We start from the raw sequence: 19991 nt of genomic DNA on the forward strand, positions 1-19991 counted from the left end.
CAATTCCCAGTGGTAAAGGACAATAACCAATGACCATCTCATACAACGAAAAATGTATTATCAAAGGTATAGTAGACAAGTCTGGAATGTATCCCCCCCCACCTGTCTCTTAAGTCCATCAACATATTGGACGATCAAACGTGTGTTGACACTGTGACTCCAGGCGTTTCCCAAAGCTGCTGTCACGATGCCCGAATCCCCCTCAGCAGCTGAACCCGAACCTGTAAAAGACAAATGAACGCACATTGCCTGTTAGAACAAATTTGTCCAGTTTGAATTTGGTTGGGGTCAGACGCGATAAGTTGCAGGTTTTTTTTCATAGTTTGGGGTGCAACTTAATTCTGGAGCGATTTATGTGTGAAATGATTAACACAATATATAATTTCACGTTATTTTCACATTAAACCACAAGAGGGTGCTGTGGCCTGTGTTGATACGATCCACATTTGCGGTAACGGATAAAAACAACTGACGATCACTCTGACGTAAGCGACGTAGAAGAGGAAGCGCCGCATCTTCTACCACCAGAGTTCGTGGAATTCTTTAAAAGTGGATTTAGTGATTTGGAGCGACATTGGTGGTTTGGTAAACTTGTTACAATTTATGCTCAAGTTATTTGAATTACTCTTCATGTGTTACATCAACATACCAGGCACGTTCTCAGTTAATTGTTTATGCGTCATGTAACGTTAGCATACCGCACACTTACCGGTATTCAGCCTGTTGTTCTTTACTTTTATTTTTATTAGCCGTTCAAGATGACATGTCTGTTCTTGGTGTTGGATTTCATCAAATATATTTCCCCCAAAAATGCGACTTATACTCCAGTGCGACTTATGTATGTATGTTTTTTTCTTCCTTATTATGCATTTTATGGCTAGTGCGATTTACACTCCGGAGCGAGTTACAGTCCGCAAAATACGGTAATGCACCAGAAGCTCACAGACATGACGACATAATATTGGTTTTCATAAATTGTTTCAAGGCAGTCATTTTACTGTTCGAAAACTTCTGACATTCAAGATACAGTAGTGGAAAAGTTTCAAAGTTTGAAAAAAAAAAATCCCTCGGTCATTCTGGAATTCAGCAAGTATAATTTTGTCAATCCTGACTGACGTGAAACTGTGATTTCATTTCATTTCATGATTCTGACTGGCCGAGAAACCTGTGGAAATTTCCGCATTGACCAACCAGGCCGGGTTTAGAGGAGGACCCATAACCCCAAAGCCATCATCCAGCAGCTTTATTTTATTAAATGGACTTGCACATTATTCAAAGTAATATTATACAGTATCAGCTAATAGGTCCTATTTTTAGAAGACTGGCACTCCTGCGCTCTGTGTCAAAAAAGGCGTCACTTCATTTTTGTGCCAACACAAGTCTCGTCTACCATGTTTGGAGCTGTGCTGCGCCTCCTCGACGATGTTTAAATACACTATCGGTCAATCAACAAACCAGAATAATAGGCACGATTGAGGTAGTGGATGAGAAACCCGATTCCAAGGCATGCTGAATCTCTGCTTGCTTGACTTGCTGAACGAGTGTTTTCATGTGATCAGAATGCTAATAACATGCCGCGTTGTTCACAACCCCCTGTGAAAAAATGTTGTAATTACAGAGTTGACAGAAAATCTGCTGATAGCATCATAGTGTTTCAACCATCATTTCTTGTATCAATAAACAGTGTCTGAGACGAAAATAGCTTCGTGGGAGTTAATATTTCACAGTTCTGCACAAGACACGAAGATGAGAATCCACCGGTTTGGTATTTTTATGGAAGGATTGTTTAGCTCGCTGTCTACACCATGCTCTCATGTCAAACGCATGGTTAGGGCAGAAGAGTAAAAAGATTGTGCCTGAACGTGTCAAAAGAAAGCGGATGGAAGTGGATGTGATCACACCTCTCCACTGTTATGAATCAAAATGGCTACCCCTCTGACTTTTGGAGTGGTTCTAACTACTTCCGCCACTAGGGGCACTGCACTGCACTGTAATACAATCACTGGGGGCAGAATAGTTGGACCAAATATGTATGAACTAGATGCTCAGGATGCGGAAAATGTGCCCGACTGGAGATGAGACCCAACTACATTGGAAAAATGCTAAGGTCTAACGGCTACGGTTATTAGCCTAGCATCATTGTTTGAAATTGAATGCTGTGCCGCGCTGTAAATTGGGCACGATGAGGTCACTGACTTGGTCCATGTATTCCCGCGAGTACTGGGAACACAAGTCACAGTGGCTTGGTGTCCTACATTGTCATTGCTAAGGTACGTCTGTCGCATTGTCGGCCGCACAATATAGCGGCAGCATTCGTAGCATTAGCATAGCTGTAGTGTTAGCATAGTTGCAAACAATGAGAGAGGATTCTATCCATGCACTCCTATATTTTGAATGATTTTGTAAACAACGGCCAGTTATTGATTATCATACCTACTTTTTTTGCAAACCCTTTCTCATCAGTAAAACGGTCTTGAAAGTGCTTGAAGACAAAGAATTCTTATCGACACCGTCGTGAAATTAATTTGCTTTGCGAGATCGAAACTGGTCTATTTACGCCCCCCCCCCCTTTTTTTTTCTTTTGGCCACTCAAACACACGCTGGCCTGAATGTGAACAATGCATCGCCACACAGCGCCGAGGCATTTTGCCGAATAACTCGATAACAATGGCAGAGAGCAGCAAACGGGACATTCAACAATACGGTACAATGGCTGCGACTCGGCAATCTTTGAATGACGTCACTCTCCGAAGATTGCATTTTTGTTGTTAAGCGCGTTGCTATGGGTCTAATTATGAACCTGGGTGGGTTGCATGAAAAAAATGTTTAAATTTGCTTCAAATAGTTTTTTACTCCTTAGTATTACTCAAAAGATGGTTGGCCAAGTTTACTTCACATTTGACCTTTTTAAGACACCTGGAAATTGTTAAAAAAGAATGCATATTATGTCTTCTTTAAAAAAAGCGCTGATCCACCCCAAAAGAAATTCAGCTGATCGAGTCGTTGGATCTTCGGAACAAAGTCATGCTCTGTAAAGCCTTTTAAAGCCATCAAAGCATTTGAATGAATCAAATCGAATTTCATTTCTGGAAAGTAGGGGTTGTGTGCAACGTGTGAAAACAATGTCTTGTATTATCCACGTGTTTGGCTTTGGGGGGTGGGTTGCAAAACTATGTCGATCAATATCATGTGGTTAAAATTTGTTATAGTCTGGCAAGACCAATGTGGGAACTGTTTGACCGTAATTCCCAATTAGGTTTGCTGCAACAAAAAAAAAAACACGTGTCCAAAACAACAACAACAGAAAACTGATGTTTGGTCAAAGAATTAATAAACTGGAAGAAAAAAGTCTTTTGAGTGCTGTTCCTGGCGAGCGCTCACCTTGATGCCCGGTGTGAGTCGTAATCTGGTTGGTTAAGAACACCTGGGGAGAGAAAACATACAAATTGCAAACTTTTGCCTATGGAAAGTTTTGGTTTATATTTGGCTGAGAAAGTAACTTCCAATGTTAGACCTTACATTACGATGACAACTACAAACTGCCTAAACCAGGGGTGCCCATTACGTCGATCGCGATCGACTGGTAGATCGCAGACTGGTCGAGCGTGAGGGGTGTAGAGGAGAAAAAAAACAAACAAACAACCATTTATGTGTCTTTGTGCATGTTAGTAATATTTTTTTATTTGTTAATGTACACTGCACCCTAATCGTCCTACCAGCCTCATTTTCACAAAAAGTATTACAAAAATAAAATAAAATAAGGCAGGTAAATCTTTAACCTACGGTGGCGCGTGACCTGCGTCACCGGAAGTTGCTCGCGCTCAGCAGTCTGCAATTGCAGCTTGTGATCAGAGCTGTTGCGCAATATCTTTTATCGTAATCATTATTCTCATTCAGAGTTTGTTTCGTGTACAATTCACCAAGGGCACGGGCAAAGAACAGGAATCTGGAGGGCCGAGGGAAGCACTTTAAAACAGTATGCGTGAGCTACGATAGTTAACAGGCTGCAAAAGTGCGTCACGTGCCTCCGTGTTAGGCTGTTGCTCATCGTGGTGTGCGTGTGTATGTGCATGCGCGGTAACAGGTCGCTCGCGGGAGGTTGGTTGATCGAAAAGTCGATCTTCGGTCCAAAATGTTTGGGCACCCCTGGCCTCAACAAAAGAACCCGGACACACCCCCATAGGAAGAACTGAAAATGGGAAAGTGTGCAGTTGTTTCCCCGTTGCAGCGACAACCCTTGGCAACATTTATGGAATCAGCAGTGTCGGTGGATGTTCATTCAGCTCTTTAATTTTTTTTCAAATGTTGACTTTTTGGCTTCTAGAAAGACGAAAGGAAAACACTCTGTCTACGGTAGTTGTTGGTATTGAATTTACAACCACTACTACTGCACAACACCACTTCCATCTAGTGGTGATTATATGACACTACAGTGGTAACCACTACATGAACGGCACAAACACTTAATGTGATGCTTATTACCACATAAATAATTATCTTGTCAACATAAATGCACAAAGTTTATTCCACTTTGTAATGACTAATAAGACGACCGGTACTCTGAGTCAGAGAGATGGCCTCGGCTTTCCAAAAGCACGCACGCTGAAAAACTCAACTCAACTCAACTCAACTGTATTTATAGAGCACTTTCAAACAGCCATCGCTGCATACAAAGTGCTGTACATGGAGCAATTCAACATATACAACAAACAGTAAAGCAAATCGGTAATAAAGACGGTAGAAAGCACCGAACAGCAAAACCAAGAACAAATCTAAGTCATGCTGAGTCAAATGCCAAAGAATACAAGTGAGTTTTGAGGTGGGTTTTGAAGATGGGCAGCGAGGAGGCTTGCCGAATGTTCAGTGGGATGTCATTCCAGAAAAAGCGGTTTAAGTGCAGCCGGGGCATTGAGGGGGTTAACATTGGTGGTCTCAATCTTTTCTTTTTGTCATGATTCGGTTTGGGACCAACAGGTGGCACTGTAGGGCTTCCCCTGCAGCTGCACACCTGTTGGTCATTATGTAATTAGTGCTTTAAAAGGACTCCCAGCCCGAACACTCAGTGTCGGGTCATTGTTGCTCTTTGCAACTGTCATGTTTGTTTGTTGCTGTTTGTTTCAATCATGTTTTGGTCATTTTTATGTTTTATCTTCAGTCATGTGTTTTGTTTGATACTTTGGACTTTGTTTGTTTTGAATTTAGTTTTCTCTATGTTTTAATACAATTCTTCAAGTACACCCTGCTCCTCCCGCCTGCCTGCTTTTTTGGGGTCCACCACCACCTTGCTACGTGACACTTTAAACCTATAAGGTGACTCCTTTTGGCTTCATGAGGCCTCGGTCTCCATTTCAGCACCCAAAAGTTTCGAAAATGTATCTGTCCATCTACTTGTCATGTCATGATTGTTCTGTTTGTGACCAACAGGTGGCACTTTAGGGCTCCTCCTTCAGCGTCGCACCTGTTTGTCATCATTTCATGAGTTCTTTTTTTGAAAAGGAGTGCTTCGCCGACCACTCAGGCTTGAATTTTTGTGCTGTTACTGTCATGGATTTTTGTTTGTATTGCTGTCACGTTTTTGTCCCTGCCATGGGTTTTTGTTTGTTACTTTGGTTTCCTAGTGTTTTCAGGATTTTGTGTGTTTTGGATTTAGCTTTTCCAGTGTTTTCATACATTTTCTTCAGTCGACCCTGCTCCTGCCTACTTTTTGGGTCCTCCACCATCCCGCAACATGACAGAACAATCCGACCAGGAAATAGACCCCGCAGGATCAAAGGGCCTGATCCCATTGCCACCCTGTTCTGGCGGAGCACATCCTGCGGCCGGTACCCTTTCCCGTCCAGGCTGCGCATGTCGTGCGACCGTCCCTCGTTCCTGTTCCAGGCAACGCATGTCATGCAGCCGTCCCTCATTCCTGTTCCAGGTGGCGCATGTCATGCGGCCGTCCCTCGTTCCTGTTCCAGGCACCGCATGTCATGCAGCCGTCCCCTCGTTCTCGTTCCAGGCACCGCATGTCATGTGGCCGTCATCGGGTTACTTTGGGGCTTTGTTTGTTCCTTTGGTTTCCTGGTGTTTTCAGGATTTAGTTTGTTTTGGATTTAGTTTTTCCAGTGTTTTAATACAATGTCTTCAGTCCACCCTGCTCCTGCCGACTCTTTGGGTCCTCTACCATCAAGCAACATGATACAGGTAACATTGAGCTTATCGTATGCTAATAAACGGTATCGATACTGATAAAATTAGTTTTATTTAAAGAGGACATATTGCGGAAAAATGACTTTATTTTGCATCCTGCTGTTCCCCACATCAAGTTTTTCCGCACAACTTGGCAGCTAAGCAGAATTGCATATGTTTCTTACGAAGCGAGTGTGATGAAAATCTGATTTCATGACGTGCATTATTTGAAAGTAACAAAAAGAAACACCCTGCTACCATCGCAGAGCAATCTGTAGACTACTTACAGGGATGTTGAATTGATGGGCCAAATATCTGAGGATGGTAGCTTCTTGTCCGAGCAGGTTGCTGCGGTGCAACAGGTTGCCGGGCAACGTTGTGTCAAATTCCTTTCTCACCACTGAAGCAACTGAGTCGAGGATAATCAGGCCCGCTTTGGTTGAGATGATGATCTCATCCAATCTCTCCAGTCTGCCAATTAAAATAGAGACGTATTGAGGAACTGCAAGTGGTGCAAAATGAAAATACAACTCAAGAGTCGTGGTGACAAAACAGTATATTTATATATTATTCTCAGCAGGGTGGCAGGAGCTTTGGACATAAATGGCCACGGTTTGATTTCCGCTCCTTTTCAAATAAATAGTTTTCAATGGCAACTACAGTGTGCAACACAAAATATACAGCACAGCGAATTTTCCCTTGGCAGATTACAATGAGTATAGTAAACTGCAAAATTAGAAAATACCGTATTGGCCCGAATATAAGACGGCCCTGATTATAAGACGACCCCCTCTTTTTCAAGACTCAAGTTTGAAAAAAGACTTTTTGAACACCAAATTAATTTTTATACAGAAAATAATTACAGTACATCTGAAACAAATGATTGTAACAATATATTTGAGAGAAAAAGCATGTTATTTTGCCTCATTCAAATCTAAAGTGCAATCACATTCATAAATGAATGGCTTCTGGTTTTTGAAATGTAAATTACATCATAACTTCTCCTCAGCTGCCGGTTAACCTGGCCGATCTTCGACCCACTTTTCTCCAGATTGTCACTAACTTTCTCCATTTTCTGTTATCGCTTCTATTATTTTCTTCTCTTTTCCTTCTTACCGCAATTTTTTATTTTTCTTCTTCGTGCTACCGCTATTTTTATTTTTATTCTTCGTGGCAGGGGTTCACTTTGGCCTGGGGAATCAAGTTCAGCATTCGCCTCATTGATATCTGGCGCCATCTAGCGTTGTGAATGGGTATAACGTCTAGACCCCGAATATAAGACTACCCCCACTTTTTCAGTCTTATTTCAATGCAAAAAACACAGTCTTATATTCGGGCCGATACAGTAGTCATGATTCTCTAATTCTACTGACATCCCGGTAAATTACAGGATTCATGATGGTTTTGCTGATCAAATTCAAAATCCTTCCGGTATGATATACCTGCAGAGGACATCCTGGCAGGTCATCTCCCTGAAGATATGGACCCTGCCTGCCATCTGCAGAACTTTCTCCCTCGAGTTGAAGTAGTCTGGGAACCTGTTCTGTGCAATCTCCACCAACCTTGTACCACAACACATTAATACTTAGACAATCTTATATCTGATTCTACCCAATATGCAAACCTCAAGAAAAATAAACAAACTTGTACAATTTGTGCTTGTTGGCTGTGAGATTGGGAGGCTCCAGATGCTCACCTCTCAGCAGAGAACGCTGACTCGGTGTCAATGTAGATCACGCTGCGATCCAAGCCGCCCAGCTCCTTCGGCAGAGTGGTCACAACACTCAGCATCAAACAAAACTGAGTTTTCCCACATCCAGATGGTCCTGTCACCTGGAAAAAGTATCATGATCAACATCTACAGTAAATAAAACAAGCTGTGTTCAGAATTAACCGATCATATTCGACCTCAGGTGAAATTAAAGTCAGAACACAACTGCCGCTATTTCAAATGCATTTCATTAACCCCAAATATAGTTCTGATGTTCTCGTAGACTCTTCCCGATTTTTATTTTTATTTTTTTTTTACTTTCTCGCGCACAGGTGTCAAACTCGATGTCCAGGGGCCACATCATTTGAAAAAGTGTCAAATATGTGCATCGACATCAGGTTTCTTACGAAAAAGTGTTGTGAGTGTAGTTCGTGCAAATTGGAAAAGGTATGTCATGTGGATGTTGACACTAAATTGGTCGATCTTGGGATGTTGGCTGCTTGAAAAGTAGATCTCGGGTCAATAAAGGTTGGGTCGCCCTATTTTAGACTGAAATCATATTTCTTGATATCTCTGCTCATATTCTGGGAGAGAGGAAACTCAGTGAGTCATGTGTTTGAACGATAACAATTTGCCAAAGTTGTTTGAATCTTTTTAGATTGTGCTGCACAGCCGAAATATATTTTCATGAAACGCTAAGAGAATTTTGGTTGTCTTAAATGTGTTTGCCTGGATTATGTGAAGCCTTTCAGTTGTAAGCAAGACTCGATTAAAAGGTGGCTTCCTTTGTTCTTTTTTTCCATTAGGCCTCTTTTCTCACTTGAGTCAGGTACAGCATGAACATGATGCATTTCGTTCGGTTTCATCAAAAGTATAATTAAGAGTGTCGCGACGCTTTAAAGAGCAGACGCTTAGGTGCTACATGAGACTGACAACCTGCGTGCACACCTCTATCGTTACACACAAATCAAAGCTGGACAATTATTTTTCCACCAATTTCATGAATTTATGAGTCATGACAAGAGAAAGTCTTGGACGAGAAACATCATCATCAACATCAATGCAACGGACTGCTGCATTTGTGCCAATGCGTGTGCGAGTAAGTAATCCAGAAGAAATAATCGAATGCAGTTAATTTCTTTGGTATACCTCTGTTATGGTTCCACAGTGAAGACCTCCACGCAGCACTTTGTCCAGAGCAGCTATTGATGTCGAGAAGCAAGAATCTGAGTGACGCTTCCACAACTCTAAGGCCTGTCAAAAATAGCTGAAGTTCAAAAGTGTGATATTTAATTACTTTTGCTCCACGTTGCCTTGCTTTCATTATTACCATAACTGATTTAATGACGGATGATGAATTGCGTGTTTAGAACTGATTACAGTTTACACGATTGCCACTGTAAATGCAATTCCACCCAAATTTTCAATGCTTAGCATAGTTTTTTTTCAAACTACTGAAGAGCTGATCCAAGATAGCTCATCAAGTAAAGTCTCTTTGCCGTAAACTAAGATTAATAAAGAAATCCCCTCCTACTTGGAGAAAGCATGTTGTCAATGATCATTCCCAAGAGTGTGAATGTCAAGACACTCCCTTGTTGGTAGCTATCGCAAACCAGACAGTGAGGCTTGTGGGGAAGAGTTTGCACAAACCGTGGTGAATGAGGGAGCAGTAACCTTGCTCACAGTCTCCAACATCTCCAGAGTTTTCTGGTAACTCAATCCTGCGGCATGCATCACTTCAAATGCAGTGTGCAACAACAAATCCTGTAAAGGAATGACATGCTGAATGAGACATGCTTGTGTGTAATGACAACACTACTACTACGACTACTACTACCGTACTACGACTAACTACTAAACTGCTACTAAAAAGAAAGAGTATGCTATTGGTCAAATAGACGTCCAACAATGACAGTATTTATTTATATCGACAGAATCTTACCTTACAGCTTTCTATTTTATGTCGTTTGAGTTGTTCGCATAACTTAGAAGGAATGCCGGCTCGCTTCAATGCTCTTGACGCCATTGTTACCTTTTTGGGGACTATGCTTTTTAACCCATTTTAAAGTTCCGATGGTTAAAGCAAACAAAACTACGACGAATGCCTCACTCGTCTTCTTCGTTTCTTATTACATGAGTAACTTGTCATGCCTTTTTTTTTGACTGCACAATGTCTCCCTCTCCTGTTCTGTAGAGCACCAACACCGCAGCAAAACTTGGAAGCGTGAAAGTTTTTATCTAGTTTTAATTTATTTAGTGTTAATTTTTATTGTTATTGTTACTGTGTGGCGGCCATTTTGGCGCAATATTGCAATTGTTGAGATTGACTTGTTTGCAATGGTGGTATAAAGACGTGTTTCGAGTCAGTCGTGCGTGTGCTCCGTTAACGTTGTTACATTTGTATTTTTAAGGAGGGGTTGACCCTCGTCAGGATAAAACGGTGGATGGATGTATAGATGCATGGATGGATGGATGGATGTGTGGATGTGTGGATGGATAGGAAAAAGGAAAAAAATCTGGCTCTTCGGCAATTAACTTAAAATGCATATATTTGGAAAATAGAAGGAATCTTAAGTATCCAATGCTGTACTTAATATACTGTATACAGTTTACTGTATTGTGTAATACTGTATATATTCGGGAACAAATACAAACGGTTAATACGAGACAAACGGGGAAAAAAGTGGAAATTGAAGTTTTGTTTTTTTTTTAATGAATCTTTATTCGAACAAGTCATAGTACAATTCTCAATAAACAGAAAACAAAATGAACATGTTATTAATACATACACATATTACAAACATTTAAACAAAAAAGAAGCCAGGGGATTTTAAACAAAAATTTCAAATAAGTAGCATATAGCCAGAGTTTTAACAGCTCTCTTATTTTTAGAATCCATAATAGAACTTAGGTACTGCTTTATTTCTGTTTCAAAAAATTAAGAAAAGAGGTTTTAAATTACTCCATCTAAAAGTGGAAATTGAAGTGCAGAAAACGCCCCATTTTGTTTGACGTCACCTTCGTCTCAACCAATCCGCGAGTTACGTGTAATCACGCTGACGGTTCAGAGGTCAGGGGTTGTCTGGGAGAAAGCAAGATGGCGGCAGGCGGGTGACATCGACAAGGATTTGATAGGCAATTTGCACTTAGACATAATAAGCGTGTACCGCACTTATAATACCCCAACCCATTTTAGAATTAGTCAAGGACATTTATGGCACTGTTGTACGGTTTATTGTGGCGGCTCTTGCTGTTCCTGCTTCATAGCATCAGAGCACTCGTCTCCTGCCTCCGTGTCCGTCTTCGGAACTGGAAGGGGCGGTTGTGGGAGAGAGCGATGGCCACATTGCTCCTTCCAATGTCCATGGCTGGCTTCCCGGACCACCGGGGGAAGTTAAACCTTGATGCTCGGCGCACTGCCGGAAATGGAAACTGTCTTCCTAATCGCCGACACCGGTGGCTGACTGACGGCAGGTCTCTGGAGAAGTTGCCGAGCCACATCGGCCTGTTGGTAGTAGAAGAGGAGCCCAGCTACACGGACATTGCCAACCTGGTTGTCTGGTGTATGGCTGTCGGTATATCCTATGTCAGCATCTATGATAATCACGGTAAATATACACGTTACCCAACTTAACGGAACTACGATTTAAATAGATATGTAAGTCTATCTTCTAAGATGTGATCTGTGGTAATTTTTTGGGCTGACTGATTGCTTTCACGAAGCTGTAAACATTTCTTACCACTAAAATGCTGCAGTGAACTCCACAGTTAATCTTCTCAAATCTTGGTTTCTCCTATTTTGTCAAAGTGAGTGTACAGTCATGTCAGATAAATGAGGCTTAGGATAGTGGGCTCATGGAAAGTCAGTCGCAAGACCAAAATTCAGAATCCGATAACCGGTATTATACCTGCCTAAGTACCGTAGTGAGGATAAGCCTGCCAGAGAATGGATGCATACCAGTAATGAAAAGATACCACGAACCAAACACATCAAACATTAATGAAAGAGATGAAAGAACACGTAACTTCAAATTCTTTCTCTTTATCCAAGCGAATTATCCTCAGGAGGGTCGCGGGCGTCGTGGAGCCTATTCCAGCTGTCTTCGGGCAGCAGTTTTAATTCAAAATTATTAATATTAGGCAGTGGACGATATACAATAATTGTGGTCCATCTTGATTAATTGCAATACAAACTAACAGCAGTTCCACCATAAAATGTATTTAAACTGAGACATTATTCTCGCTGGCGCTGAGATTTGTAGCGTTATCTAAAATCAAAAAAGACACTGAATAAACACTGATAATAATCACGAAATACTTCTTCATGTTTTTTTTTTAACTCAATTCAATCAATTGTTTTATATTCAGTAAGCTGTAAAATTTCAATTTGAAATGCATTCTATTTTGTGACAAGCACCTTAAATCAAGCACGGTTTGGAGAGTTGTTTGCTAACTGAAACAACGGCTCGACCTCAGTAAGTACTCTCGTTTTTTTCCTCGACTTGCTGATATTGCTCAATCAACACATCTCCAGGCTGACTCCTCCAAAACGCACTCATGCTCTCCATGATGCAGTTTGCCAAGATTGCACATCGTACACCCAAGTTGCATACCATAATGTGAACTGTACACTATTTTAGAATATGCACATTTAGGCTCAATCATGTTGACGAAAACAAGATGTCATACCTTAATTGGAATTATACAATCATCAGTATGTTGTGAATCTGTTGGTGTCATTGTCCTCATGTTGTCACGTTTATCTGTTTTCTTTTTCTTGCCAGGTATTTTCAGGAAGAACAACTCCCGTCTACTCGAGGTGATTTTGATACAACAGCAGCACCTGCTCGGTACAGAGGGATCCAAATATAATGTGGAGTTCCTGAGTGATTGCGCCGACAAACCCCATAACAACGGTGAGGACTCTGCACATCTGCCGAGCTGCTCCAGTGACCTGATGGTGACTCGCTGGGTTATGTAATGGTGCACACAAGCCTTTTATTTCGCCACATACTCTAGGGGAGAGATAAATCACTCAAAAGGTCAAAGGAGAAATGAGAAGTTTGGGTCATTTTGGTCTCCGTGGCAGTTTAAATTATTCTCTTGTGTATATACACTTGTCTACTGGGGTTCATGTACCGTATTTTCCGCACTATAAGGCGCACCTAAAAGCATTCAATTTTCTCAAAAGCCGACAGTGTGCCCCTGTGAATGTTTCGATGCCATCCCGTGGTGATTATGAGCAGGAACCAATTGTAATCGAAAGTGGTTCTGCCCAACACTAATTGACACACACTCAAACACACAACTACTTTGTGAACTCTGTGCAGCCAGAGTATTTATTTGTTTCATGTCCATGTTTGTGACTTGAATCGTCGTTCGCATTGTTACAGCTGCAGCGGTTGTGGAGGCTCTATATAAATAGTCGTATTCCCTTTAGCGTAGCGCCATCTAGTGGATGCATAGCATAACCACAGCTACAATTGTAGCTTCTATTTTAAGCGCCTTATTATGCAGTGCGCCCTTTGTATGAAAGCAGTTTCATTCATTGAAGGTACGCCTTATAATCCGAAGCGCCTGAAAATACGGTATCTTAAATTTTAGCCATTCAATTTAGGTTACCAATGATGGATCGCATTTGCTTCAACGGTACAGCAATAGTGTCACTGACATAAATAATGTGATGGTTGCCTGTTTTTTTGTGCCCACTCTAACCTTTGACACAGGACACCCACATCAATTGACACTCCACCCGTGTGCGAGTGGCCAGAGCAATTGTCCAGAGTATTTTGCAATCACAAAAAGCTATTTTTAACCAGATTGACCAGTCTGGTGAGAATTGCTGGTTTCGGTCATAAATATTTCCAGTAAGGCACACTAAACCACTAAAGTGTTGAAATGTTTTTTTTTCCTTGATTGAAAATCTGTACGGAAGAGAGCGCAGAGCAGGTGCAGCCAGTCTTGTCACTTGATACGACTTGTCAGGTTTGCTTTCTGCTGGCCAAAGTCCCTGTGCTCCCGTTCAGTTTGACCGGTCGGGCTCAGGGCTGCAATGACATTCAGCCCTCTCCTTGTGTTACTTATCAGATGGCCGCGTGCAACAATGAAGTCAAATTTAGAAGAATAGTGGCGGTTGACCTTTGTTTCAAGTGCTGGACTGAGAGGTTTTTGGTTGACTTTTTTTTTTTCTTTTTTTTCTTAAGATTTCTAATGTCCCATTATTCAATGTAACAGGTTGAAAACATAGCAACAAATAAGTGACATACAGTGGTACCTCTACTTACGAACGTCTTGTCGTACGAAATTTTCAACTTATGAAACGTCTCGACAGGAAAATATTGCCTCTTGTTACGAAAGAGATTTCGAGATACGAAAGCTAAAAATACAGTGTGGGTTACTACTTGCAGCTCCGAGTTTCCTGAACGCAACATATTTATAGCTGCTCTGCCATTGCCTATTACCGAGCATCTTCCTGGCATCCCATTGGCTAAGAGGGACTTCTACCGTATCTGTCTCTGTGTGTGGATAGATAGTTATGCGTCTATGCAGCATTCTTGTCATTCGCCTCTCGGGCCATGAGGCGTTCTGATAGTTTTATGTTGGATTGGATTGGATACAACTTAATTGTCAAATGTGCTGTACACAGATGAAATTTCTTCCCTCTCACATAAAACAAGAGGAGCCGCTGCGGGTGTCCGCGCCGCTATCGAAAGAAAAGTTCACAAAAATGACAAAATAATACAAAACAACACATGAGACACAAACAATCATGCAATCTTAACCACTTTCCTGCATACACTTTGTTGTCTGAAGCAGTTATAGATGAAAGAGGAGCGAATCAAAATGTCCTTTTCACCAGTGGATCAAAGAAGTCATGCTGCAATGTGCACACGTCTGCTACAAGCTAAGCGTGAAAGCAACAAGAAGCTGTAGCATCCATTAACGAAATGTTGTAATGTAATGTAAAATGTAAATGAGAATCACCCAGAAAAAGTGTTCACCAGTCGGGCGATCGCTCACTATGTTGATTTTTTTGCCTTGGACATTTTCAAAGGATTGTTAAAAGCCCGACAAAGGCAAACGTCTTGGATCAGTTCTTTACAAAACGCCAGGCAAAATCCACTTCTGGGAGAGAACATGAACTAAAGAGGGCAAAAAACAATGAGACCCCAGTTAAGTTAAATCACCATCATTTTTATTCTTTACGCTCTTCTTTGTTTTTTATCTTATGCACAACTCTCATTTATTGTGCAATAATTTAATTGTAACATCTATTGTTTACATATTTTGATGCATTTTTATGCTTTAGAAAACATTTATGTCTGAATTTTGGGGGGGCTTGGAACGGATTAGGGCAGTTACATGGAAAACGTGTCTCTACTTACAAAATTTTCTCGTTCGGAAATTTCTTCCAGAACCAATTCATATCGTAAGTAGAGGTACCACTGTATAAGGAACACCATTGTAAGGATGTACAGTATTGACTTCAGAAACATAAAAATGGCATTGTTTTGGGGGCTGAGGGTGGCGGGTTCTCAAATGTAAATCAAAATGCTAATTTTGTGCACCACATTCATCTGCACAAAGTGGCGCTTGTACTCTTTGTAACGGGCCATATTTTTGTGTGTGGAACATGGGTCACGGTTTCATTCAGAAAATGGTAATGGCTTTTTTTTTTTTGTTTGTTTGTTTTGGGATGACTTTATGAAATTTAATTTCAAAGGACTGAAGCTAATTCAGTTTGAGCAGCTTCAGTATTTACTGCATTCACTTGCACATCAGAATGCACCTGAAAAGCTTCAAACTATCCAATGCGATACACTGCGGTCGTCCCTTCAATTGGAAACTATTTGTGTGTTTCAGTGCTGTCGTGCCGACCCACGGTGAAGGTGCTGTCCCCAGAAGATGGCAAGCAGAGTATCGTTGAGGCCGCACAGCAACTCTGTCGCTCTGTGGAAAACAAAGAGAGGAGCTCCAAAGACATCACCGTGTCGATGCTCGACACATTGCTCAGAGGTAAACGCTTCATAACGTTCGTTGTCATGAACGTGTGTCTGGAACATGCATTTGCCATGTCTTGTTACATGTGACAATGGCTCGGCCTATGATGAAAAGAAGTAGAGCAACATGTTGCGCAATCTCTGCCTTTTCACCACATCAATGAACATCATGTCTTTTTAGACATTTTTAAAAATGTTATTCATCAATTGCCCAGTTCGAAATCATACCATCTACTTCCGTCTTCAAAAAAAAAAAAAACACTTTCACTGCATTTGGTGCCTCCGCCTTACTTGCTCGCAACAAGGCGTAAATAATTCATTGCGCCGCAGAGAGCGCTTATGGGACTGAAAACGAGCTATCATGAAAAGCAGCACAAGTACCCGGAACATTTGAAGAAATGCAGTCATGATTATACGGAGCACCGTTGTTACTCCAGTTTGGTCTCCAAGTCAAATCGACGAATTGATTGCCACTCATGTCAGAGTAGTCCCACATTCAGAGGTTTATTGTGTAAATATATACCGTATTGGCCCGAATATAAGACGGCCCTGATTATAAGATGACCCCTTCTTTTTCAAGATGCAAGTTTGAAAAGACTTTTTGAACACCAAATTGCATCATAACTTCTCCTCAGCTGCTGGTTAACCTGGCCGATGTTCGACCCACTTTTCTCCAGATTGTCGCTATGTTTCTCCATTTTCTGTTATCTCTGCTATTATTTTCTTCTCTTTTCTTTCTTACCGCTATTTTTTATTTTTCTTCTTCGTGCTACTGCTATTTTTATTTTTATTCTTCGTGACAGGGGTTCACTTTGGCCTGGGGAGTCAAGTTCAGCATTCGCTTCAATGATATCTGGCGCCATCTAGCGTCGTGAATGGGTATAATGTCTAGACCCCGAATATAAGACGAACACCACTTTTTCATTCTTATTTCAATGCAAAAAACACCGTCTTATATTCAGGCCAATACGGTACTGTACATCGGGGTCTCAAACTCACGGGTCACGGGATGACGAACCCCCCTTGAAGAGAGAGGTTGATGAGGAGAACAGCCACTTATAAGAAAAACAGTGGACATTTTTTTTTTCCAAGCACCGACATGTCTGGAATGCACAGAGGACGTTGCAGTGCTCAAGAAATCCGCTGTCATTACTCAACGAGATATGCTGAAGAGGATGCAAAGTACCAGGGAGTGGAGAGGCGGGGGGACCAATCTCGTTCGCGTTCTGGAGAATCATTAATGTTCTGAATTGTTAATAGTTTTCCTTTTTTTTTTTTTTTTTTTAAATTATTGAACGCATTTTTTTAGGGGTTTTTTTGTGTGTGATACTTGATGACGAGCAGCACAGCAAATACAAACTCCAATTCCAATGAGATTGTATAAAACGTAAATGAAAACACAAAACAAGACATGGCAAATCTGCTGGTGCGATATGCAGCGGTTTGCGTATGCATATGGCCGTGCCGCTCACTTTTCGAGATTTCTCCAAAATTCTCAGAATCGTTTGATATTGTTAACCGTGGATATTGACATCCCTTGATACTTTATGAAGAACATGACTCAGCAGATAGTATGACAAGCGCCCCTGTGTTGTTTTTCCAGAGTCAAACAATATTCCAGATCCGGAGCTGGTGGTTAAGTTTGGCCTTGTCGACAGCACTCTGGGCTTCCTCCCTTGGCACATCAGACTCACGGAATTCATGTAAGACATTACAGACATTACATGTATTTTTATCATCAAACACTGATTACGTGAGAGATTTATCAAGAGGCTCCCCAATCCAATCAATTGTCTCCGCACTTTACCCAATACCAGAAAAAACATCTCGACTTTCTTCTGATATTGAACTCACCGTATTTCCCGCATTATAAGGCGCACCTAAAAGCATTCCGTTTCCTCAGACGCGCCTTGAAAGCGCGATATCAATAAAGCTGTATTGTATTGTATTCCCTTTAGCGTGGCTCCATCTAGTGGATGCATAACACAGCCACTATTGTAACTTCTGTTCTATGCTCCTTATAATGCGGTGCGCCCTACATATGAAAACTGTTTTAAAATAGGCCAGTCATTGAATGTGCGCCTTATACTCCGGAGCGCCTTATTGTGCAGAAAATACGGTACTTTCTCACAACTGCAACCATGTTTACTCAGTAACAGTCAGGTGCAATGCTTTGTTTACTAGTTGTAATTATGGTAATTTACTACTACATATTTTTCTATTGCAATTTGACCTGATGGGAATGTAATAAATCACAGCAACAGAAATTGCTTTTGATTTTACTGGGAGTGACCAAAAGCATGTAAATCACATCCCATGACAGCTGATTGATGTCGCCTTGACGCTTTTTCCATCTGCCGGTCCAGAAGCTTTTGGGACATTGCGAATTGGTCGTTGACTGCAAATAGGTTGAACCCGATATTAGAAAATAATGGTAATGGTTCCTTTGGTCCTCGGTCCAAATAATAAACTTGGAGTCAGGCATAAAGTGGTTGTAATTCTTTCATGGTACATGACGTTTATGAAACCCCCTTAAATTATAGCTGAAAGTCTACATGTCAACTTTGACTATTTTTATTGAAAATCAATTTTTGAGTTATGTAAAGCCAACACATAAATTCGCATATTGCCTCGCAAATACTTGCGAACTGTTTCTGCATACGTTTTCCTGTATTCTAAGTGTCGTTCTTTGTTTTCAGCTCCCTGCCGTCGCACAGAAACATCTCTTATGAGGACTTCTGGGGCGCCCTGCAGCGTTATTGCGCATGCCAGCAGCGCCTGGGCCAGTGACGTGCAGGCTGGCCTCGATTGAATCACAAAAGACACGTTCAGGGGGGTTCATACTGTCAAGACGAGGGAGGCCTGAGTAAGACTGCGACCATTCATTTCTCCGTCATGACTTGAACCCGCTCTGAACAACACGCAGGGCTTCTCCTGGATCACCGAGACAGTGAACAAAGCCAGGAGTCAGAGATGATCGCTCACTTCCTGCCACCAGCTCTTGTACCACAATAAACTGAAATTCTAGGACCTCTGCAGCATGTTCTTTGAGCCAAGGGAAAATAGCCCTCCGTGACACATACCAACATGATGAGAGGACCGTCTGTCCTCTGTGTGTCTCTCTCAGTCCTGGCATTCAATTTCCAGCTGCTGTTTGTCCCTGAGAACTTGACTCCGAAGCAGCAGCAGAATCTGAAACCGGGCTTTGTGCCGCACTGCTGAAATTGAGCTTAAATTTAGAGAGTCCGTCAATAAAATTCAAATCGTAAGAGGAAGTGGCGCGAGGGGACAGAGTGATTCATTGTGTCATTTCAAGAAGCTCATATGACTCTGTGTGTTCCCCCTCCAAGTCATCGTGTCAAATCATTTTTACTTAAGGCTCCACCTTGACTGACCAGACGGCTGAAATAAAGAAATGCACTGTTTTTTTTTTTGGTTTGTTTGTTTTTGAATATTGCTTGTGTTTTTCTAATTCTAAATACACTTTTAGAAGGTATACAGTTGTGTTCAAAATTATATAAAATATACCTAAAATAGGGCTTTATATTAACAAACTTTATATGGGTAAAATTGTGTGTAGTCAACCGTGAAATCAAAGATATGGCGATATTTTTCATCCATCCATTTTCCGATCTGCTTTATCCTACAAGGGTCGCGGTGGGTGCTGGAGCCTATCCCAGCTGTCTTTGGGCAGTAGGTGGGGGACACCCTGAACCGGTTGCCAGCCAATCGCAGGGCACACAGACGAACAACACCATCCGCGCTCATACTCACACCAAGGGACAATTTTTTAGTGTTCAATCAGGCTACCGTGCATGTTTTTGGAATGTGGGAGGAAACCGGAGTACCCAGAGAAAACCCACGCAGGCCGGGAGAGTATGCAAACTCCACACAGGGAGGCCGGAGCTAGAATTGAACCTCTGCACCGTGAGGTCGACGCGCTAACCACTGTATACCGGGCCGCCGCATATTTTTCATATAAAATAAATTCTCAATTAAAATGGGTACCATGGAATTGTATTTTCTTGCTCAAAAGTGGCTCTTGTAGAGTTTCTTCAAAAATAGCGATGAGATGTGACGTCATCACGCAAAGAGATCAGTATTGAAGT

General features: G+C 41.6%; 2 protein-coding genes across 3 annotated transcripts in view; one reads left to right on the forward strand and one right to left on the reverse strand.

Annotated features, from left to right (window-relative positions):
- rad51b (RAD51 paralog B) overlaps positions 1-10035 on the reverse strand; it is a 16100-nt gene extending 6065 nt beyond the window's left edge. The window contains exons 1-8 of the mRNA XM_019871534.1: positions 9825-10035; positions 9533-9646; positions 9032-9136; positions 7868-8004; positions 7614-7733; positions 6459-6642; positions 3382-3424; positions 103-221 (exon numbers count right to left, since the gene is read on the reverse strand). Of these exons, the coding sequence (XP_019727093.1) occupies positions 103-221; positions 3382-3424; positions 6459-6642; positions 7614-7733; positions 7868-8004; positions 9032-9136; positions 9533-9646; positions 9825-9908 (906 nt within the window). The 5' untranslated portion in view covers positions 9909-10035. The remainder of the gene's footprint in view (positions 1-102; positions 222-3381; positions 3425-6458; positions 6643-7613; positions 7734-7867; positions 8005-9031; positions 9137-9532; positions 9647-9824) is intronic.
- Positions 10036-10941: 906 nt separating this feature from the next.
- nus1 (NUS1 dehydrodolichyl diphosphate synthase subunit) lies at positions 10942-19307 on the forward strand. Of its 2 annotated transcripts, XM_019871535.1 has the most exons (5): positions 10945-11490; positions 12667-12798; positions 15746-15898; positions 17486-17585; positions 18582-19307. In XM_019871535.1, the coding sequence occupies exons 1-5, from the start codon at positions 11097-11099 to the stop codon at positions 18670-18672; spliced, it is 870 nt and encodes a 289-aa protein (XP_019727094.1). In that variant the 5' UTR covers positions 10945-11096; the 3' UTR covers positions 18673-19307. The 2 variants fall into 2 exon arrangements, with proteins under 2 accessions (XP_019727095.1, XP_019727094.1); XM_019871536.1 differs by lacking the exons at positions 17486-17585; positions 18582-19307 and adding an exon at positions 16975-17127 and having other exon boundaries at positions 10942-11490.
- Positions 19308-19991: the final 684 nt, after the last annotated feature.

Source organism: Hippocampus comes, unplaced genomic scaffold (genome assembly GCF_001891065.2).
Source record: "Hippocampus comes isolate QL1 unplaced genomic scaffold, H_comes_QL1_v1.1 scaffold100, whole genome shotgun sequence".
Taxonomy (NCBI): Eukaryota; Metazoa; Chordata; class Actinopteri; order Syngnathiformes; family Syngnathidae; genus Hippocampus; species Hippocampus comes.

Bases quoted from the DNA above. Each gene is read 5' to 3' on its own strand.
- nus1 (XM_019871535.1), top strand. From the start codon at position 11,097: ATGGCACTGTTGTACGGTTTATTGTGGCGGCTCTTGCTGTTCCTGCTT. The intron at 12,799-15,745 runs GTGAGGACTCTG...TGTGTGTTTCAG, and splicing joins CGACAAACCCCATAACAACG to TGCTGTCGTGCCGACCCACG. The intron at 17,586-18,581 runs GTAAGACATTAC...CTTTGTTTTCAG, and splicing joins ATCAGACTCACGGAATTCAT to CTCCCTGCCGTCGCACAGAA.